Source organism: Lepidochelys olivacea (assembly GCF_965140295.1).
Source record: "Lepidochelys olivacea isolate rLepOli2 genome assembly, chromosome: 10".
Taxonomy (NCBI): domain Eukaryota; kingdom Metazoa; phylum Chordata; order Testudines; family Cheloniidae; genus Lepidochelys; species Lepidochelys olivacea.
Window position 1 is genome coordinate 78,007,714 of NC_140420.1, and position 22,399 is coordinate 78,030,112.

Here is a 22,399-nt window from a genome sequence, read left to right on the forward strand (position 1 = left end):
TGCAATTCCCTGCTCCACAAGTTGCACTGACATCATGGAAAGTGGCAAGCGGCTTGCACACAGCAGCCGCTGAGAACAGTATTTTATAGCAGCCTTGCCAGTAAAATCTATTGCTACCAAGGCAAATTACTAAGAGCCCAGAGACTGAACCATGCAGCGAGACAGACTTTGCCATTCCAAGTCCTGGATTTCCAGGATTTAGATGCAAGAAGAAGTGAAAACATTGCCAGGAATTTTCAGACAGACAGTCAAGGGTCTGACCTGATTGAATACATTCCCAAAAGCCTATGCAAGCTTTGTTTGTTCCATTTAAGACCGGTTCCGTAAAAGATGCAATCCTATATAAATCACCTATTGGCTCAATTTTATATTTAAATATGGAAAAAAATCCAGGAGGATCATACAGGGAAAAAGCATGCAGCTGCTCCTGCAAACTCCAAAACTGGTCCTTTACCAAATGAAGACCTAACCCTGTTCCTTTGACTTCCCCTGTCAGTTCCAGTTGGAAGGCAAACATCCAAGCAGCCATGGTTCCCAGATTAGCCCTTCTAAATGATTACAAGTGGAGTGTTAATCTCTGGTGTGAATATTGAGCTGAACTGGGGTGTTGCAGCTTCCCTAATTGAAGCTGGTGCAGCTGACTACCAATGAGAAGGGGCCACCGGTACAGTTGGCTGTAGGACGACAATTCTGTTTGGCAGCAAAGTCTGAAGTTTCGAAATTTGTTTTTGTTCCATGCTGGAACAAATCCAAAACCTTTGGAAAGTTTCTGGGGACAGGAGTCATATCCTAGTGCCCAGTTTTGGACTGGGGTGTGTGCTCCCATTCATCCTGCAGACTAGGGCACCGCCTGGAATGTAGCCGACCCAGGTTCAAATCCTTGCTCTGCGTGATCCAGACCAGAGCTTTTTGTCCCAGATCACTCAAGATGAGGTAGGGTGGGCATTTGAACTGGGTCTTTCACATGCCAGGCCAATGCCCTAATTGCCAGGCTACAGAGTGTGAGAAAATCTCTTGCTCAAAAAAACAAAAACAAAGAACCCCTTCCCAATGAAACCGACATATCTTGGGGAAGGCGTTCCAACCAGCTGTAGCCACCTGTGGATTTGTACTAACTGAGGATCTACAGGATGCAGAGGGCACATTGTCAGCAATGTCCTCAAGAGCTGAAATCAGCAGGTTCCCAACCTCTTCTCAAAAATACGGCTTCGCTATCCAGGGTGGGGGGGGGGCACCTCAGGGTCATTCTCAATCAAGGACAATAATGATTCAAGACTTTAGCAGATCCAAACCAGGTCACTGCTCCAGAGTTTCACTGTCCCCCGTCAATCTCAGTTCAAGAAATCACAGCCCACCAGTCCAGGCGGGCAGAACTATAGGTCCAGGAAATAAAGGTGTATAAGTAGCAAACCACACACAGTGAGAGAGCCATAGCATAGTGTCAGCCTTACCTCCTATTCTTGCATTGTACGCGATGCCCACGATACAATTAGAGTTGTTTGCTTTAGCTGCAACTTGTCCAGCACAGCGGGTGCCATGTCTGAAAAGAGAATTGAAAGTCAGGATACATTTCCATGTAAATAATTGACAGCAGAGTCAAACACAGATTTGGACCAAGCGTGTGTATGTATTGTATGTGACACTCAGCATCATGACGCCATTGCTAGCAGTCACATTGCTGCTTAAGCTATTTGCAGTGTTGTATCCCATCATTTCTCCCTCTCGGATTCTACAGTGATGTCACAATGCTCCATCTGCGACATCCCGATCCCTCGGGTGAGCTCATAAACACGGGCTTAAGACTTCCGCAGCAGACAAAACTGACTTGAGCTCGAGGAAGCTTTTTATTCAAAAACACAATAATGGCCAGGGGAATAGAGGAAATTAGTGGCCAAGTAAATTGCTTTTTTGTATTAATGTTTCCTTTTCAAATGTGCCGCCATGTGGAAGTCCCACTTTAATTTAGGTTCAAAAAGTGTGATATCGTTTTGACATCTAATCCGCTAAATTGGAAAAGTGCTTAGAGGCTTGGCATCATTAAGGGAATTCACAGATGGTGACCCTTAAAAATAGTTTTTGGTTAGTCCTTTTAGACTAGAGGACACATTTCCAGTCAGCTCTTCAAGGATTCTGCCACACGACTCCTGTTAGCAGCAGCAGACGTCACACGAACATTAAAGCCCTGAACATCATGTTGAACATTCACCCCCCTCTCTGTTCACAAATTGGCCTTTAGAAGATTCCCTTGTATGAGGCCTATTGTGCACAGGGTGGAGAATAGACTCATTCATCTTAAATGGTAGAGCTGTTCATTTTCTAAAGACATTTTGGGACACAGGGCATGAAGAGTTTATTGGCGTTGCATTTGTTTGATTGATAGAAAGTTACTTGGCAACTGATTGTTACCACATGAAGAGAGCTACGCTGTATGATCCCAGATATGTATACACCACTATTAGGAGGCCAGAAGTAAATTAAAATAAGGGGTTGGGGTGGGGAGGGGGAGTTGAGCTGACAGACCATGGACAATTGCTGTAAAAGTGTGTGATTTTATATAAATCAGTGCTGTCACCCTGTCTCAAAAAGGATATTGCAGAACTGGAAGAGATTTAGAAAGGGGACAAATAAGAGAGGGACTTGATAAAAATATATAAAATAATGAATGGTCTAGAGAAGGTAAGCTTCTGTTCTCCTGATCTCAAAATGCAAGAACAAGGCGGCAGTCAATAAAAAGGTGGCAAATTCAAAACCGATAAAATGAAATACTTTTTCACACAACTCACAATTAGACTGTGGAACTCATTGCCACAGGAAGTTGCTGAGGCCAAGAATCTGACAGGATTCAGAAAGAGTTTGGACATTTACATGGCTATCAAGAATTTTCAGACTCATCCTAATTAACAATAAGAATTTTGGAGGGGATATTAAATCTCATGCTTTAGGGTTTAAGCAAATCTTTATTAGAGATCCGTGTGAAGACAGATGATCCAACATTTCCCTATTAGAGAGTTCTAACACCCTCCTCAGAAACAGGACGCTGGACCAGATGGCCCAGGGGCCTGATCCAGTCTGGCACATCCCATGTTCTTAAGAAGTGGGCAAGGAAGCACAGTGTGTTGTTATCTGAAGATGGTGGGCGACATTAAACTGATGCCTACATGTCATACGTCTTCCCCCCCAGAAGAGGGAACTGCTCCAGTTCACCTGTGCCTCATTCACAGCCCTGGTGGGGCCTGATAGGGGACAGGTGTTTCCTTATAAAGAGACAGAGAGGAACAAGAAACAGAGAGAGGAAGCTCAGGAAACTGCAGAGAGTGAGAAAGGCTCCTGCAAGGAAGGCCCTGACACCAGGGGAGTTTGGACGCCGGAGCCAGAAGGCTGAGCTCCAGCCAGGTAAAGCCAGGGAGTGGTGGCTGAATCAGAGGAGGGTCTGAGACTCCTTGGGAAGGAGGAGATAGGCTGGGCCCAGTTTAAAACTGAGGTAAACTACCAGGGGAGAGACACCATTAAGTTCTGTTTGTGACAGACTTTGTTGCCAGCCAGAGTGGAAGGTTGCCTGGTGAAGGGCAAATCAAAGGGACCAGGGAGAAGAACAGCACAAGCCCCAGAAGGAGGGCGGTGGGGTTCCCTTCATCAGGAAGGAACGGTTTGGGCCAAGGGGGCTACTGGAGACCATGTGCAAGATGAAATAAGCTGGACCCCACTCAAGTAATTCTACTTTTAAATATTCACAGCTTACTAAAATGACTTACAAAGCGTCACAGTTGTGTAACATTCATCATGTACGTGCTGGATGGTAGTGCACATACTGGTTTAATGGGCAAAGCAGAGGACTGGGAGCCAGGAGCTTGAAGCTGGCATATCATGGAATACCCTCAGGAGGTCACCTAGTCCAACCCCCTGCTCAAAGCAGGGCCAATCCCCAATTTTTGCCCAGATCCCAAATGGCTCCCTCAAGGATTGAACTCACAACCCTGGGTTTAGCAGGCCAAAGCTCAAACCACTGAGCTATTCCCCCCCCCATAGTTCTAATCCCTCCCCTCCTGAGTTCCAATCCTAGCTCCGACAAGTACCTTTGCAGGAGTCAAGCTCTCTTGCCTCACTTTCCCCATCTATGAAATCCCAATACTACTAATGCTTCCTGTACTATTAACCCACCCTTCTGGGAGGAAGCAACTGTAAAAATTAGGTGTTTAAATGTCTGGGAAGTTCTTGGAAAGTACCACACAATTTAAGGGCTAGGCGCATTATAAGGAATGCAACATACTTATTCTCGTTGCTGGCATCGTAGCGTGGGCTTGGATCACAGTCATTGTCATTGACATCATAGCTCGCCTGAGGATCCTAAAAACATTTCACTTTCGTTAGTGAGCGTGACTAGCCAGAGCACAGACCAGACCTAAAGCCCGCTTAGAGAAACACTGAATTAACACAGCAAGTGTAACAGGAAGAGATCACCCAAGCACACCCCAGCAAGGCATGGCTCCCCTTGGAATTTACACTTAGTAAGTGATCATAACATTAACTTGGGAAGACTTTGCTTCTCCCCTCCAAAGCAGCAATGTAAATGGAGCTGCACTCATTGCTGGGATCGGATAGACAGAGACACCTTATCATTCAGCGGTAGTTCACGCATAACCGGGATGCCAGGCTCATTTATTGCCGAGTGCCCTTTCCCTAAGGTTATAATCTTGGTCTCACCACTGACAAGAAAGTGGTTCAATATTTTCTGCTTTTCCAATTACGCCTTTCAGGAAGGCTATAAAGTGTTCACTCTACAAATGAAATGAAATGCTTAAATGAAAAACCTGTGAGATGCAACATTAGCACTAATAGAGCACTCCAGGGGCTGGGGCTGGGGAGATGGCCTATGCAATAACCTGGCACTTCTAATTTAATTCTCAAGTATTTGCTTAAGATTAACAAAGGCTACTGGCATTCATTATTCAATCCAGCATACTCCTCAGGCTGGTAACCAGAGCTTGCAAGCCCGAAGGAGAAAAAGCTTAAAAGGGTTCACTGAAATTTACAAGGAACTTCTTTTTCCTTAGTGTGTAATTGCTTGCGAGCCAATGGAACATGCCTGTGTGTTTGCTGGGTGTGGGCCCTTCTTTATATTAACTTATTTAGAAGTGTTTAGAAAGCACCTGTCCAGGCTCTTTTACAGCTATTAGAAACAAATGAAAAGAAGAATTAATCTATTAAAAATGACAAGCTTTGCACTGTGAGCTAAAACCTGCGGTCCATCATTTCTCACTCATGGGAGTTTGCCTGATATGGAATGAGGGAAAATAGAGTAAGAACCCAGGATCTGACACTAAAAATCATTAACTCTTAGCAAAAAGAAAAGGAGTACTTGTGGCACCTTAGAGACTAACCAATTTATTAGAGCATAAGCTTTCGTGAGCTACAGCTCACTTCATCGGATGCATATTGTGGAATCTGCATTATAAAGTCTGCTGCAGTTTCCACGATATGCATCTGATGAAGTGAGCTGTAGCTCACGAAAGCTCATGCTCAAATAAATTGGTTAGTCTCTAAGGTGCCACAAGTACCCCTTTTCTTTTTGCGAATACAGACTAACACGGCTGTTACTCTGAAACCTGTCATTAACTCTTAGGGCACACCTAAAACGAAGACATTTCAAACCTATTAAAGCAGCGAAAAGAAGAGAATCCTGGGCCCAGAAGACTCAGATTGTCAGAAATGGTCTCTGTCAGTATCTTGCAGCCCTGTAGGAATGCTGCACCGTGTGCTGTTTTATGTATTAGAACATTGTCAACTGTTGCAGGAGAGACATCAGCCAGTGAACTCTTGGCTTGACAGGTAAAAAGTGTTTCTGTTCCTGTTTATAACCGAGAGAGGCATTCCACTCCCACACCCACATCATCCAAATACTGAGCTAGCAGTGAGTCAGCAGGGACTGGCATGTCAGAGTCTTCAGCGTCAAATGAGGATCAGGTGAGAACCAGGAGAATTGTACTAAGTTTATTGCCTCCATCCAGTATGTGTCATGATCAGGCTAGAGAGGTAGGTGATAGAGTCCATGTTGCCAAACTGGAATGTGATTTGGGTGTTGGGTGTTTGGCAATCAGGATCTTTCAGGTAAAAAGTCAGCCTCACTCAGGTACTAAACTTCCCAGGGCCAGGAAACAGATTAGCTATGGAAAGTCTTATATCTTGCTTGACAAGGGGAGGGATAGCTCAGTGGTTTGAGCATTAGCCTGCTAAACCCATGGTTGTGAGTTCAATTCTTGAGGCGGCCATTTAGGGATCTTGGGCAAAAATTGGGGATTGCTCTTGCTTATGGCAGGCAGTTGGACTAGATGACCTCCTGAGGTTCCTTCCAACCCTGATATTCTATTATCTGTTTTCAAACTCTGGCTGAGCAAAGCCATTTACATTATCTTTGTCTTTGGCCACAGGATGCCTGGTTTTACTCTACAGGCGACTGACGGTGGTGGGATATTTGTAAACCTTCATCTCCTAGACAGCTGGCTAATCCCCAACGGGAATGGAGTTTCCAAACATGTTTGTTTCAAATCTGAAGTTTTGATTTTTTTCAAATCTTTATGTGTATTCTGTTGATGGCTGGTCTTTAAAAATAAAAGCATAATTTAAGTTCTTCAGAAACAAATTCACTGGGGGAAAAAAGTCTCTGCTCCCGTTTTCCTTGAAGGACTATCCCATTTCCCCATCATATTTTCCATTTGACATGCCAGTCTAAAAGGTTACAGAGAAGCGGCAAACTTTTTTTTTTTTTTCTTACTTACATAGTTTTGTATGAGATCGGGATGGCTTGTCTCTATGCCATCATCAAGAATGGTCACCACCACATTTTTGCCAGTATATCCTCTCTGCCAGGCTGCTGGAATATTCATTTCTGACCTGCAGTGATTGTTTTTATCTCCACAGTGCTGAGGGCAGAAATAGCAAAGGGCAGATTATAAAACTGATTCACCCCAATGTGCCAATGAGTTCAAAGCATCACCCAATTCTGCTGAAGAATGATTCTGTGCAAACAAATCAACTAATCTGAAAATACATTTACATTCCACAGTTTACCAAGCTATTTGTAAGGTTTTTTTTAAAATTTACATATTAGATCAAGAAATCCCCAAACAAGTTAATGAGGGGAACTGAAATCTTAATATTCTTTGGTTCTTCCACTTTAGGGATGGATCTTCAACTTTATATTCATACAAAGTAACATTTCTATCAAGAGACTTTATTTTAAATGACTTTCCCTGCCAAACACAAGTCAATGAACCAAAATAAAATGATGTTACTGCATACAGGTAGTTTCAGACCTTTTATGCTTAGAATTGTGTACCTGTGATAAAATGATCATGATGAAAGACAGCTCATTACAACGAACAAGAATACTCAGCTCTTCTATAGCACTTTCCATCAGCAGATCTCAAAGCACTTTACAAAGGAAGTCAGTATATCATCCTCCTCCTCCCCAGGGTACAGATGGGGAAACTGAGGCACAGGGAGGGGAAATAACTTGCCGACTGTCACCCAGCAGGTCAGTGGCAGAGCCAGAAAGAGAACCCAGGTCACCTGAGTCCCAGTCCAATGCTCAATCACTAGGCCACACTGCCTCTAAAATGGCATTTTTCTGCAGCCTGGGAAATATTAATACAGCTACAAAGCACTTTCACTGACACAAACACAGAAGTCAATGGGCTACACTACCAACGAGGTTAAGTGAAGGGTAATGAAACTTTCCATTTTTTAAAAAAGTAATCTTGCTGTAAAATAACAACTCTACCATAGAAAAGTACCTGGCTAGCAAAAAGAAGACTACTGAAGATACTCACCATATACCACATTTTAGACCACATTGGGTCATTGAAGTGAATCAAAGGAGGGTCACCTCGAACATATCTCTTAACTCGTCGTTTCACTTCCTGTTGCTGTAGCCACTTCACCTACAGAGATTTTAAATTACTGAATATGCAAATAAAGATATAACAAAAACATTGGCCACTCAAATATTGCATATATAGTATCAATGAAAAACCCCAAGCAAACAAAACAACATTATATTCCTGACTCATTTCTAACCAGTCAGTGGATGGTTTTCCTCACCATGGAAAATCTAGAGCAAATTTAGATTTTGCATAGGGCTATGATCTATTCATGCAAGAAAACAAACTAAATCTGAAATGGAAGAAGTCAAATCTACCTCTCATCTTCTTTGTAGGCTGCTTTATCACATTTGTAAGTTTTAAAGTACTATGGATGGAATGTGTAACGAGATAGCCTAATTAGATGTTCTGGATACAAGCAGGGCCCGTCCTGCAAGCCATTACTGATGTAGATGAGAGTTTGCAGGACTGGACCCACAATGGACGAATACTTGCGTTTGTCAACAGAATATATACAATGCCAAAGCACATCTAACAAACAAAACAACAACAGTGGCAGTGCAGACTCCCACAAATACCATCAGAGCCGTGCACTTCCTGGCTTTCCCACTTCAAGTGCCCGGATTCTTTTGAAGGCAAAGCCTTATGAAACCAAACGATTTCTCATTTGCTAGCAGAACCCTTTGCCCAGGCTCTCCGAAAATGGGTTTGTGGTTTCATTTTTTAATTTGGAGGGGAAATATTAGCAGCAGGTCACAGGCTGAGCTTGTGACTTTGCGGGGTTCAGGTCCCTGCTCGGACCTTGCCTGGTTTGTTTTCCTCTCGAGAGCAGGTGATTGGGAACAGACCTGAAATCTGAGGAGGCAGGACTCTGTGCTGGAGCCTCTATTGTAACGGAGGAAGGACTGGTGCGGACAGTGGCTTTCTTCTGGGGAAATCAGGGTCTGCCTCTGCTTGGGGGAACCCAAGGGGAAGGGTTAAGACTTTGGGAATGGAATGCCTTGGTGAGAAGGGGCCCAGAAAGAACTCCTGCCTGCAAAAGAAGCTTGAGAATTTCCCATACAAGGGCTGAACCATCACTTCAGTATTAACAAGGGAGAGCCCAGGACGGACGGGTTTGTGTTGGTTTTTAGTGGGATGCATGTGTGACATTATCTAGCAAGGGGAAGGGCAGTGTGAAGGCCCCAGCACTCAGAGATAAGCTGCACCAGCATGGAGGCATGTGCCCCTGAGAGACTGGTAGGACAGTGCGCTGCTCCGTGGGTCAGACGTAAAGGTTGGGTCCCTAAAACAGTATTATCTATGGGCTGAGTCAGCAAAGGATTGAAGCGTGAGCTTAAGCCCTATTGTAGTCAAAACACTTGGTTAAGTGCTTAGTTGAAGGATGACTAGTAAATTCTTCATTAGGAAAGTACGTCGATGATTTGCTGAAGAGGGGCTTATTTTTCTTTCTTGCTGGTGATATTTCATCTGTTCTGCAGAACTGGTTGGGACACTGGCAGATCAGGTGCCAGCTCATGTCAAAGCCCCAGGCCAATTCACTTGTGCATTATATAGATCAAGATGATTGTTAAATGTGTAAGAGAGTATTAGGTGTTTAAACGTCACAAAAACTAATGGGATGTTACTTGCATTGTTTTCACTTATCTACATCCCATTATAAAGTAGAAGCAAACATTTACATTGTGATACCCCTGTAACCAACTAACCCATCAAAGGAGAAAGAAGCCTTGTAGAATGCAAATGAAGAACCCTAACAGAAAAGAGCTAATTTCAAAGCAAGTGATCTTTGCATCTTTGACCTCCAATCATCAGAACAAACGGCATTTCTCACTCTCCATCATCAGAGGAAAAGCCCATTTAGGTAGTTACACTGTTGGCTTGTTTTCTGTGAGAAGAAGCTATAAGTATGGATTCAAGGAAAGATCCTTCATCTCTGAACTGTTTGGATTCTTACAGGGAAGTGCGCCAGATGCAAGGCAGAGATCCTCCGAGACAATCATAGTACCCTGAAAAGACTTTTGGGAAACTGGCAGTTTAGTACATCACTGCCACCCTTTGGAATCACAAACTGTGATTCACCTGTGCATGTATTTTACTTGCTTTAACCTCTCATTTCCTTTTCTTAGCTAATAAACCCTTAGTTAGACTGGCTACCAGCATGGTCTTTGGTGTAAGATCTAGGGTACCAGTTGATCTGGGGTAAGTGACTGGAAGCAACCTAAATATGACGTGAGTTTTGGTGTAAGTAACCATTTTATCACAAAGTCCAGTTTGTCTGGGTGGCAAGATAGACTGGAGAGTCAAAGGAGACTGTCTGACTCCATGGCAAGACTGGTACAGTGATCTAGGAGTCCACACTTCTTACTGGCTTGGTGAAATCTAATTAATTATAGAACACACCACTAGCTTGAGGTGTCTGCCCTCTTTTCTGACAGTCTGCCCTGATGTAGGCACTCCTGGTCCTGAGCCATTCCAGACAGCGTGACACTGGCAAAGAAATAAGTATATATATAAAAAACACCCCACAAAAAGTTCAAATACATTTCAAGCCACTTTGGGAGAGATACGGGCTACTCTCAGGTCAACAGCAAAACTCTCATTGACTTCAGTGGGACTGGAATTTCATCCTCTGTTCTTTAAAATGGATTTGAGGAAACCTGGGAGCTGTTCCTATAACTAACTAGAATAATCTTCAGGCTTCTTGCCCTCAGGTTTATTTACGAGCTGCAGGACTGGAATATATGGTCCCAAAGACTTAATGCTGTCCAACATTCGTCAATTTTAAACAAGGTTCAGGGTTTGGTATACAGAGATCTCAGCCTGTGTTGTACCATGGCAAACACACCATTAAGAATCCCTTTAACCTTTGAATAAAGATACAGAAAAAGAAGGAAAAACAGTTCAAGTATTAGAAATGTCAAATATTAAGTAAGGCTTTCATACGAACAACAGCCCTTGTTCCCTTTAACTCAAGAGAGTCATTAGAAGGGGTGGGGGGGAAAAACTTGTTTGACCATCTTTTAGGTGGTATCAAAAATAGTAATACGTGTCGTCTTGGGGGAAAAACAGAAGAAGTTAGCTGAGATGGGCAGGAGCTGTTAAAGTCTGTTCCCATTTCTTAAAAGACACACGAGAGAGGAGTGAAAAGAACAGCAAAGATAGAAAATGCAGCTTCTGACGCTGGTGTGGACCTTCACTTGCCACCTCACTGCTGGAAAAATAGGCCCAGAACACAATCTTATTAACCACTCTAAGACCTGGCAAACTTGTACCAGCATCGGGCTGTGTAGGGCACTGCTTTTAGTTGCGCTTTTGGTCACAGGCTCACAACAGTGTTACAAAATATCTAGTCTTGGCCAGCTAACCCAGACTTTTATCTGACAGAAGACAAAGGAGGACAGAAATGAGAAGAAATAAAATGGGGGAAGGAGGACACGTGGGGATGAGGGTAGATGGCAGAGTCTCACATCCCACATGGTGGTTGGGAATTAGTCAGACGGCGGAGGTAGTGATGACATCTAGGTTCCTCTCTTTGGCCCGATCTGGTCTGAACATCTTTTGGGATCTCTAGTGGCATTATGGTGGATTCTGGAGTCCTAGGAGATACTGGAGGTGGCAGCCATATTGGTAGAGCTCACTCCTTCCCCTCCTTTCAGTCAGCAATCGTTGCCCTCTTCCATTCATGTCCTCCAATTTTCCTCAAAAAGTCTTTTAAGGACCCCAAAAGGGATTGATGGGTGGACTAGCCCATCCCCTCATTATTTTGTCCACCAGTTAGGCCTTATTTCCAACACACTAATTTTGGTTCACTGATTTCCCACACTGTTCTTGTTTACCAGGCATGATCTGAACGCAATCCTTGAGTTATATCAGTCAGCCTTTTTGTTTGTACAGATTCAGTCTCCCTTTTGCACCTTTTCCCCATCAGCCTTTGTTGGTCTAGGCTATTGTGGCATTTTATGAACTTTCATTCACTTTTCACCGTGGAGCTCACAGTTGTGATAACTGGGCCTACAGATTTACCCTAACAGTCCTAAAACAGCAGGGACATTGATTCTGCTGCTCTTCTTTCATCTGCTAGCATTAAAATCATGTTGGCTTCATCTAAGCACACCACATGCTCTCATAACACTTATTTAGTACTTCTTAAAATGCAGCTTTATCCAACATCCACATTCAGACCATTCACATTAATAATCAAGCCACTGAATTCCCTCATCAAGATCTCTATCAACAGACCCTTAGTGTTGAAGGGGAGTGTTTTTGCATGCTCATATGAGCATGTGTTTCCATGTAAACCATGCGCACTGGCCCCAAAGCCACACATATATCCTGAAAAATAAGTCCCACAAGCTTGCCTCACTAGAGTCTTTGCTGATGAATTAAAAAGGGAGGGTTTGTTTGCACGCCGTTATGGATTTAAGCCACATTTTCTCCAGACTCCATGCCCTGATGGAAGTCACCATTCATCTTCCATAAACTGCAATTAATAAGCTAAACATGAAGGAGGTCATTGGTTGAGCAGGCTCAAAAGTGCTAGAATATTTTTTCCCTGAGCACTCTGCCATCTACCTAAAGTGATCAGCTCTCTGCTTCCAAGCTGAAAAGGCATTTTTTATCTTTACAAAGAAGACTTCTCGGCAGAAGATCTAGGTTAATGTTCCAGGTCTACTACTGTGACATTTGTTGGGGTTTTGGTGGTGTGTGACATTCCGCAAGATCACATGTAAAGCCATTTTAGAAAGGGCAAGGTTTGTCAAATGCCACTTTTAACTTGCAAGGAACTTCTTAGCTACCATATAAGGTGACTGTTTTAAATACGTGTCATGCATTCCCTCTTTATTTCTTCTTTTCATCCTTCTCCTGCTCTCTCATGCAAACACAGTGGTGTATACTTGCCCCCCAGAATAATCTTTTTCTTTTGTTCATAGAGAAAAATGAAACTTACACCCATTGAAGTCAAACTGAATGCTTTGAAATACACACTTTATTTCTTGCTTCAACACAAGTAAATGTACCAGTATTTTGACATGTGGTGGGAGTTAGATGACTACAGCGGATAGAAGTTTTTAGTTCAAAATATTTTCTGATGAAAGATAGCTTTTCATCAAAATGGAAATTTGTGTGGGAATCTCTGATGACTTTTTAAGGTTTTCATTGAAAAACCAAAACCCTAAAAATGATATTAATTATTTTTCAGCTGAAAACTGAGAAGTTTTGGCTAGTTGGGCAAAACAATTCAGTTAAATCAAAAAATTTTGCCTGACCAGCTAAAATTTTTATAACTTTGCTTGCCAAAAAGCAAACTTTTTTTTGTAAATTTCCAGTTGTCCAGAACAACAGTATCTGGGGTTTTGGTTTGATTTGTTTTTAAACAAAATTACAAAACATTTTATAAAAAAAATGAAAACAATTCTCATTTTCATTGAAATTTTTCCACGGGGGAAAACTACAGAGCTTGTATGGAAGTTGTTGAAGACACTAGACTCTTCATTAACACAGTGTCCCAACATTTACTGTGCGTTTTAAAGTATTTCATGTATAACTATTGGAAGTAAAAATCTATATTCAGAGTGACTGTTTTGTTGGATGTGACCAGTGCTAAAAGATGATACTGGCAAGTTAAGCCTCCTAATTTTGTGCTGTATGATCTAAAAACGGAGCGTGCCTGTCAGAGTGCTATACTTGTTTGGTCACATTATGAACGAGAGTTCATAGATCTATAAACCTTATTTCAGCATTCCCAGTAGCCAGGGTTATTAGCCATGTACATTGAGATACAATAGTTTATTTCCTGCCTTTCCAAGTGTCACTGATTTACACTAGTTTGCCAAATGTCAGTACAATGCCAAAAGCCCTTACGGCACTGTCACATAGCACATCACTCACCGCTGGACTGGCACCTCCTTCTGGTTGTTCTGGGGATTAGCTCAAGGCCAACCCCCCCGACCAGGGTCTGTACCCCATCACTCCTTCTCCGCAGTCCACCTGCAACCCCTCTCACAGTATCAGGAACCACAGTGCCCTCTTCATGGCTCAGCCCTCCAGCCATGTCACTATCCACATTCCCCTCTTCCAGGGGAGTTTTGCTCCTGGTCCTGCCACTACTCCGGGTCCCAGCCCAGGAACCCTGCAGATCGCAGCCTCCTGCTGCAACTCTATCAGTGCATTTCCCTGGGCAGCCACAGCAGCCCATCTGAAGCACCTTCTCTTCCCCCCTGGGTTCCTGCCTGCACTGCTCTGTTCAAGGTGCTACAGGGTTGCAGTCTACTCCAGAAACAGTTCTCCCTCCTTAAACTCTAGGCAGCTACTGACTCTGCTCTGCCCTGAGGCTCTTTTTATATGGTCCTGCTGGGCCCTGATTGGCCATGCCTCCTATTGGCTGCTTTTCACACAGCTTCCCTAGAGCTGTTAACCCCTTATTGGGGAGTGTGGGGCAGACGCCCCATCACAGGCATTTGTCGGTTAAGTAGGTTGTCATTTAGTCTCACTTCTCTTACCTAGAACCTGATAATTTCCTACAAGAAAACCAGCCGCCTCATCTCCACTTCTCAGGAAAGATTTAATAGCAGAGCTTAGAGGCCGGTCTCCTCATTAAGGGAAGATCTTACTGCTTGTGGTAGAGTTACTCTTACAGTACATTTACCGTATTCAGAGGGATGTGATCGGAGTACAGGGCTGCAAGTCAGGAATTACCTGGCTGAATTCTGGTTCCAGCCCCAGCTGTGCAGCAGCTAACTCACCGGACAGTTCATTGCATAGATTCTGCCACTCTCTGATCCCAAAGACACAAGCTCCTTATACCTGTTTTTTAAAAATAAAGCTTCGCCACAGGAAACAAGTTATAGATTACTACATTTTTCAGAGCCCGAAATGATCTGTCACTACCCCAAGTTTTTAAAAGTCCCACTCCAGCCCTCAGATTTCCTAGCTGGGTCTGTATTCTCTCTCAGTTGTTTCCAGGAGATGCTCTACCTGCAAACAGGTTGTAGGGGGAACTTCTCCATTTGGGAGGAAAATATCCCAGGCTGCCTCCGAAAGCCCTTGGCCTGAATTCTGGCAATAAGTGCCTGGTGCCGGTTCTGCGTTGCAGCATTCTGATCTGGCGTTTTCCCCCCTTAGTCTTGGCACTTTCAGGATCAGGTCTCAGTCTCTTGCACCTGAGAGCATAGCTATAATTGCACCACAAGACCCCCCGCTGATAGCCCAGTTGCACACAGAACTGTCACAACGCTACCTTTTTAAAAAGGACTTTGACGTCTAACTGTAAAGTGGATGCCAACATTTCCTCCTCCTTGCCCCCAAATAAATGGACCGGTGCCTCCCTTTCCCACTGAATAACTAGCAACTCTGATGGATTTTGCACAGCTCTGATTCTTTAGTAGCTCAGTCTTTTGCTGCACCCCTGTACTTCTACTAACCACTCATAATTCTAGGCCAGCTTCCTATATATGCTGTATCTGGTGCCTTCCCCAAGGCTTTAGTGTTTTCCCACAGAAGTTGCTCCAGTTTAACCAAAGGCCTGTTTTTTTAACTGGCTGAGTTAACTGGCTGTTAATGGACACCCTTCATTCAATTTAAAACCCAGTTTGTATCAATTTAGTTTAGGCTGATTCCTTGTTGATTTAATCTAAATTGATATAAACTGGTTTAACAAGGAGTAGCATCATTTAAACTGATTTAAGAACTGATTTTAGTTAAATTGTTGAGTCAAGCCCTAACACCACAGATCACAAACAAACCAGGAATCCGCCATATTGCCATCTGCTTCAATAGTAGTTTGTGTCATTTGACTAGATGAGGAGAGACTGAGATTGGCATAGTTCAGAGTTGTGGTCTTTGGTTAAATTTACATTCACAGAACCACAGAATATCAGAGTTGGAAGGAGGTCATCTAGTCCAACCCCCTGCCCAAAGCAGGGCCAATCCCCAGCTAAATCATCCCAGCCAGGATTTTAAGCCCAACCTTAAAAACCTCTAAGGAAGGAGATTCCACCACCTCCCTAGGTAACTCATTCCAGTGCTTCACCACCCTCCTAGTGAAAAAGTTTTTCCTAATATCCAAACTAAACCTCCCCCACTGCAACATGAGACCATTACTCCTTGTTCTGTCATAGCTGTCATGTAAATACCTATTAATGGGGGGGGGAAGGTTTCCCCCAAATGAGAACTGACCTTTAAAAAAAAGGACATTAAATAAAGGCTGAATGGAATTTTGACAACAACATTCTGAAGTCCCGGTTCTATGATGCAATCAGGTTCTGCTCCATTCTGCTCTAGCTGTTTGTGCAAATTCTGACTCACAACACCGGGGGCCACTGCACGCGGAACAAAGGGAGGCTAGAACAATAGATCAGCAGACTGGACTTCCTGCAGGGAACCTGTAGTGTAGTGGCAGACCATCACCATGGCCAATCCCAAAGGTAGACCTGGCCTCCTTGCCAATCGAGCCCCATCCGAACTGATCTCAAGGCAGGTGCTTAAAGCTGTCTGAGTGGATGTTTAGTCTATGTCCATCTCTGGTGATTGTACTATGCCACTGAAGCTTTTGGTGACCACATGATCGCTGACCGTGTAGCAGCATTCCTTGGTAAAGGTACTTCCGAATACTTTGGTCTTCCATCCCGATAATCCATCTGTACCAATAAAGCCACCAAACCCAAACCAGAGCTACTAATATCCTCATTGATGAGTTTGTCCTGCCATGGAGTGGTGACAAAGACAACAAGTGGCAGATGCCACAGACCCAAACCATTCACAGTCATGGAGCTGCTAAAAAAAAAAAAAAAAAAAAAAAAAAAATACAAAAAAACCCCAGGAACAGGCTTTTCTACATTAAAAACAAAAAACAATCACATTCAGATTGTATGTATTTTTAATAAATATTAATTTAGCCATTTAAGGTATTTTTTACAAAATTTGCATGTGGGATGCAAAATTTCCTGCACTGCAAAAAAACAAATAATGTATTTGAATGGATATTCAGTGTTTAACACACAGTTCCAGGACAAACCAGATGGCCATAACATGTTTTCATCATAAACTCGGTGTGGGGGGAGGGGGGCGGGAGGGGGGAATAAAGTGTTATTGCTTTTTACATGGTGTATGCCTGCAGGCTCTAGACCTGGCCTGCTGTCCTCCTCTGCTGCTGTATTTCCATTTTAAATAGGTCTTATTATTGAAGTTTCAGTCTCCAAACATTCATTGTGCTTGGCCCACAGATGACAGCAAGCTCTAATCTGTTGGTGTGTGCAAGAGACAGCCTCCCTTGCATTACAAGCGATGCCCTTCCCCATCTATTTAGTGTCCATGCTGACAGGCCAAGTCCAGCTCTTCCATACACAAGCCAAGGCCAGAAGTGAGAAGCCCTACATCTTTCAAATCAGAGTTTCCTCCACATTATCTCCTACGGCAGGGGGCGTGGTGTTGAAGTGTCCTTCAAATGTCCTTTGAGAGTCTACATTAACCCAGATGTGCTGTTTATAGCACCTGTGTAACTCCCATAAGGCTAAAGAAGGCTAAGAGCCAAGTTACTACACTCTCAAGCTTGTGGAATAGTTTTAGAATTAAACTCAATGATACTGTGTCAAACCATACTTTGTCCCAGTCATAAAGCCTAGTACTTCAGAACATTTTCCTCAATTAAAAAAAGTCCTTAAGAAATGTTTTAGAAGCAGCAGCCAACTCTGTATGTTTCTTATTCCATCAGCTCAAATCGTTCTGTGCTTTTAATCTGCCAACACTCTGAGCCAATAAAAGTGGACCCAAGATTGATTTATTAAGGGTTAATGGTCAGATTGACCACCACAAAGAACTTCACTTACTGAAAGCAGATACTTTAGATTCCCATGGAGGTGGAAGTGAATATGATCCAGTTATTTAACAGAGTGACTTTGCAGACCAAGATTAATTTGACTTTTACATCCAGCAGCTGTAGCCTGTACAAATCCCAGACTAAAATTTGACTGCAGCCAGACAAGTTTGCTTGGAGATGGCCAGTACTAGGAATTAGAACAATGGAAACTAGGAATTAAAATTACAGTTTAAAGTTCCAGTCCCCTAAATTATACACCTATAACTTTCCTTGAATTAATCTCATCTTTTGAAACCCTGAGAGTCAAAAGGAGGACAGGGCACCTTTGGAATTGTGTGCGCGCAAGAGACAGCATGCATGGAATGGGGTATCTTTAACTCACCACTCAGGGAAGGTTAGCGTGGGTGAGAATTTCCCTAGAGTGTAAAAAAAGAGGGGGGAAATGCAGCCAAAATTCCAAAGGGAGAGTAGATGAGGAAATAGGAGTAGGGTACTGCAGCAAGAAGAGAACTGCAGTATCAGCCTTCAAGGCTGATGGCCAGAGGAGCGCACAGCACACAAATATTATGTTAAAGTCTGTGCTCGCTATGAAAGGCCTGATTTACAGAGGGTGGGTGCTCAGTGCTTTGTGTAAAATCAGGCCCCTTTAAAGACCTGAGCGCTCAAAAATTAAGGGTTAACAATCGCTAGTCACCTTTGAAAAATCTTGGCCTGTTTCTCGATCCTGTTTCAGGGCACAGAGCCGCCCTACACTACAACTCCAGTTCCATGGTTGCAATGCAATTCCATTTTGTAGTATAGATGCATGCATCCAAGGGTTTCATCATGCTGAGAATCCTGTCTACATTAACAAGGAAATGTCAGCAGCTAAATGAAAGGGTTAGTAAGTTCTTTTTCCTTTACAGCTCTGTTTAAGGTGACCAGATGTCCCGATTTTATATGGACAGTCCCGATCTTTGGGTCTTTTTCTTATATAGGCTCCTATTACCCCCCACCCCCGTCCTGATTTTTCACACTTGCTATCTGGTCACCCTAGCTCTGTTGGTAAGTCAGCCACAGACTTTCGCTCTGGGGAGACATCTAGACCAGTGGTTCTCAGACTGAGTCGGGACCGCAAAGTGGGTCACGACCCCATTTTAACGGGGTCACCCCAGGGCTGGCTTAGACTTGCTGGGACCCGGGGCTGAAGCCTGAGTCTCACCACTCAGAGCCAAAGCCAAAACCTGAAAGCTTCAACCTTCGGGGTGGGGCTCAGATTACAGGCCCCCTGCTTGGGTCTGAAGCCCTTGGGCTTCAGCTTCCCCCTCCCCACAAGGGCAGTGGAGCTCAGGTTTGGCTCCCCCACCCAGGTCAGCAGGGCTCGGGTGGGCTCAAGCTTCAGTCCCCGCTCCAGGGGTCCTGTAGTAATTTTTGTTGTCAGAAAGGGGTCACAGTGCAATGGAATTTCAGAACCCCGATCTCGACTAAGGAATGAGCTGGAGGGGCAGATAGGGTGGGAATTTTTTAAAGGAACTAAAACTGTATGTCATCTGCCTGTTTATATTTATCTTGTCTATTTAGGTTGGAAGCTCTTTGGGGCGGGGGCTGTCTTTTACCATGCGTCTGTACAGTGCCTAGCACAATGTGGCCCCAATCCTGACTGGGGCCAGTAGATGCCTAGTTTTGTTTTGTTTTTTTAAAACAGCAGCATTACAAAATGGAGCAGGGCTGTAACCAAGTCAGGGCCAGCTATATCTAACTATCACAGGCACAGCTGTAGCAGAGCAGGATTTGAAATAGTTTTAGCTTGAGTTAATCCCAGCTTGAGCTAAGCATACAAATTTTATATATTAAGTGAGTCCGTGACACTCATCAGACCCCGTTACTCAAATATGATTGAGTTGTGTCCACACAGTTTCTCCCCTTCCGACCCCAACCCCCACCATAAAATCATGTCTGTCTACCCACTCCTACTGCACAACCTAAATGGGTTTGTAGCCGTGCATTCTGGGCAGCTATCCCATAATGCCTCATCAGGCGATAGAGTGCCCAAAGGACATGGATACGGAGCAGCACCTGCAGAAGAATGCATTCAGATGCCCTACCAATTTCCTACAGACAGCTGAGAGGAGAAAGAAACACTGGCCAACTCTGTTACAGCACACGTCTACACTACAAAAGAGCGCTACAACCTAGTTACCAGAAAGCACTCATCTGCCAGCGTAGGCCAATAGGAAGGGTGACCCAGGCTCAGCTGGCACAGTTACCAGCCATATGTTAACCTTGTTCTGTGTTGGCCCAAAGCATGGCCCTTACCTGGTTACAAACCTCATTAAAAGTTGGGAGTGCAGGCAGGTCTAAGTCAGCTAGTGTGGACTGGGCCAAAAGTGTGTTAATAACGGATACTGACCTACTTCGTAAAGCGCTTGAGTATTATTGGCACTACCCACATCCCAGCGATAGGCTTCAGGGACCATTTTGACACAAAACTCAACAAGGGTGTGTTTACTGAAGGAAAGTCCCAGCTACAGGGGAAACAGACCCATAGCTTAACTGGCTGTCAGCAGCAGATACCCCTGAATGAGTACCAAACACAGTAACTGCTGGTATGGATGGGATAAAGCCTGTGTTCAGTGTTAGCCAATAAACTGCAGTAATGGGCCAATTTTCTACGGTAGCAGAGGCCTAGAACAACTCTGACCAACCCTTTAGCTTGGCTGCTTCAGGCCTTGTCTTCTCTGTGAAATAAAAATGATGATTTAACTCAAGTCAGGTAACTCAGTACAATCCTAGTAATGGGAAGGCAGTTTGAAGTTCTCACATGAGTTAAAGCCTTTCCCTTGAGTGACCTAACTTGAGTTAAGAGCTCACCTGTTTCCTGACATGACAACAAGGCCTCAGGCAGACATGTGATCTCCATTAATGCTTAGCCAATAAGGGTGAGGAAAGCCAGACTCCAACAACGACCCAGAACTGCCCTAAAGAAACATATTTGGGCTAAGATTTCAGTGAAGAAAGCCATAGCTCCAGGGAGTTACTTTGGTGAGGGAAGCCCCGCCTTTCCTTCCGGTTACATCATTTGTAATAACGATGAGAGGATTTTGAATTCCAACAACCATAAAGGCATTTTTATCCAACAGAGAATGTCTAGCGTCTACACTAGCATCTTCCCGTCAAACCTCCCACCAATGGTAGCAGTGGTAGGAATACAACTGGAGACCAACTGCTAGCCTACGCCGGCCTTCCCACTGTGGCTGACTAAAGAAGGGAGCCGCAACGGTGATAGCATAACACGGGGGAGGGTTGCATGGGTCTAGGGAGGACATTGAGCTGGGAGTCGGGAGACCAGAGCTCTGCTCCCAGCTCTGCTCCAGACCTTCACTCAGCTGTTCCTGTTTCCCCTCCTACTCTTTTTTGTCTTAAGGGACTGTCTCCTACTATGCCATAGCAAAGTGCCTAATACAATGGAGCCCCAGCCGGGACCTCAAGATGCTACTGATGCAAATAAATAATGGTGTAAACAAAACAGCTGAGTGGAAGACAGAAAACAGATCAAGCATCTGCAGATGACTGAACTCTTTTGTTCTTTAGGACTTGTGTTTGTTTCCATCTTTGCTATTCCATTCAAGCTGTTGCAAATTTTTTGTTTGTTTCCGCATGCCTTGCAGTAATACAACTTCACAATATTTACCATTTTATGATTACTAATTATGCCCCATTCAAACAGCCAACGTACTTCCAAATGATTTGCAAATGGATGGGAGGAAAAAAAAACCCCCACCAAATTGATGGATCTTGAATTCAAGGTAATAACAAATCCTTGTAAACCTACTCTAATTTAACTGACTATTAATCAGTAGAGCTAGGTAAAGTAAATATTAATAGACTAAAATCTAATTGATTTGGTTTGTACTAAACTAAGCTAATTTAGAATTAAATTCATAATATGTTCAGATGCCTGTATACATTCCCCAGGGCTATAAAGTTTAATTAGAACACTTGGAAACAATCAGCCAATTGTATCTTATTTCCAGCTATTGCTGGAATGTTCAGGTGGTTTATTTTTCCTTTCTGTTGGCAACACTGTTTGTGACAACAGTCTATGTTCGAATGTTACCAATAGCGTGTTGGAGGTTATGTTTATATGTTTAACTGTGAACCCCTTTTAATAGCAGTTTAACTCGTAATTGGGGGTCCTCCATGTGGGTCTTACAAGGAAATAACCACCAACAATGTAATTTTTTCTCCTGAGTCAATAGGAAAGTCTTAATAATAATGTAATACTTTGTCCATTGATATCTTTTACTTGAGGGTCTCAGAGAGTTTTGCATAACTTAATGAAGCCTTTCAATGTGCTAATGAAGTAGGTAAGCTTTGTATCTATTTTACATATGTATAAACTGAGGCACAGAGAGGTTAAGTGACTTGTCCAAGGCTGTAGAGCAAATCAAATCAGTGGCACAGCTGGGAAAAGAGCCCAAGAGTCGCACTTCTCTCTCCTCTATACAACGCAAAACGACATTCCCTCCCACACCTTGCCTACAGGCCCTAAGAAGTAGCATCTCACCTCCAGCAGGCAGGCAGGCTTTGCCACAGATACTCAACCTTTACAGGAAGGCCCAGTATACATCATGGATACCGGTCTTTCTATAAAGATATATACTTTGATAACTGCTTCTAATTCTAACACTGAAAGACTGTCCAGCTTACTAAGATGAGGCTCAGT

The 22,399-nt window shown here is 43.5% G+C and overlaps 1 protein-coding gene across 1 annotated transcript in view; it reads right to left on the reverse strand.

Moving 5' to 3' along the window:
- The window catches only part of PCSK6 (proprotein convertase subtilisin/kexin type 6), a 117,686-nt gene that overhangs the window by 72,722 nt on the left and 22,565 nt on the right, over positions 1–22,399 (reverse strand). The window contains exons 3-6 of the mRNA XM_084640758.1: positions 7,827–7,937; positions 6,774–6,917; positions 4,268–4,344; positions 1,452–1,540 (exon numbers count right to left, since the gene is read on the reverse strand). Of these exons, the coding sequence (XP_084496884.1) occupies positions 1,452–1,540; positions 4,268–4,344; positions 6,774–6,917; positions 7,827–7,937 (421 nt within the window). The remainder of the gene's footprint in view (positions 1–1,451; positions 1,541–4,267; positions 4,345–6,773; positions 6,918–7,826; positions 7,938–22,399) is intronic.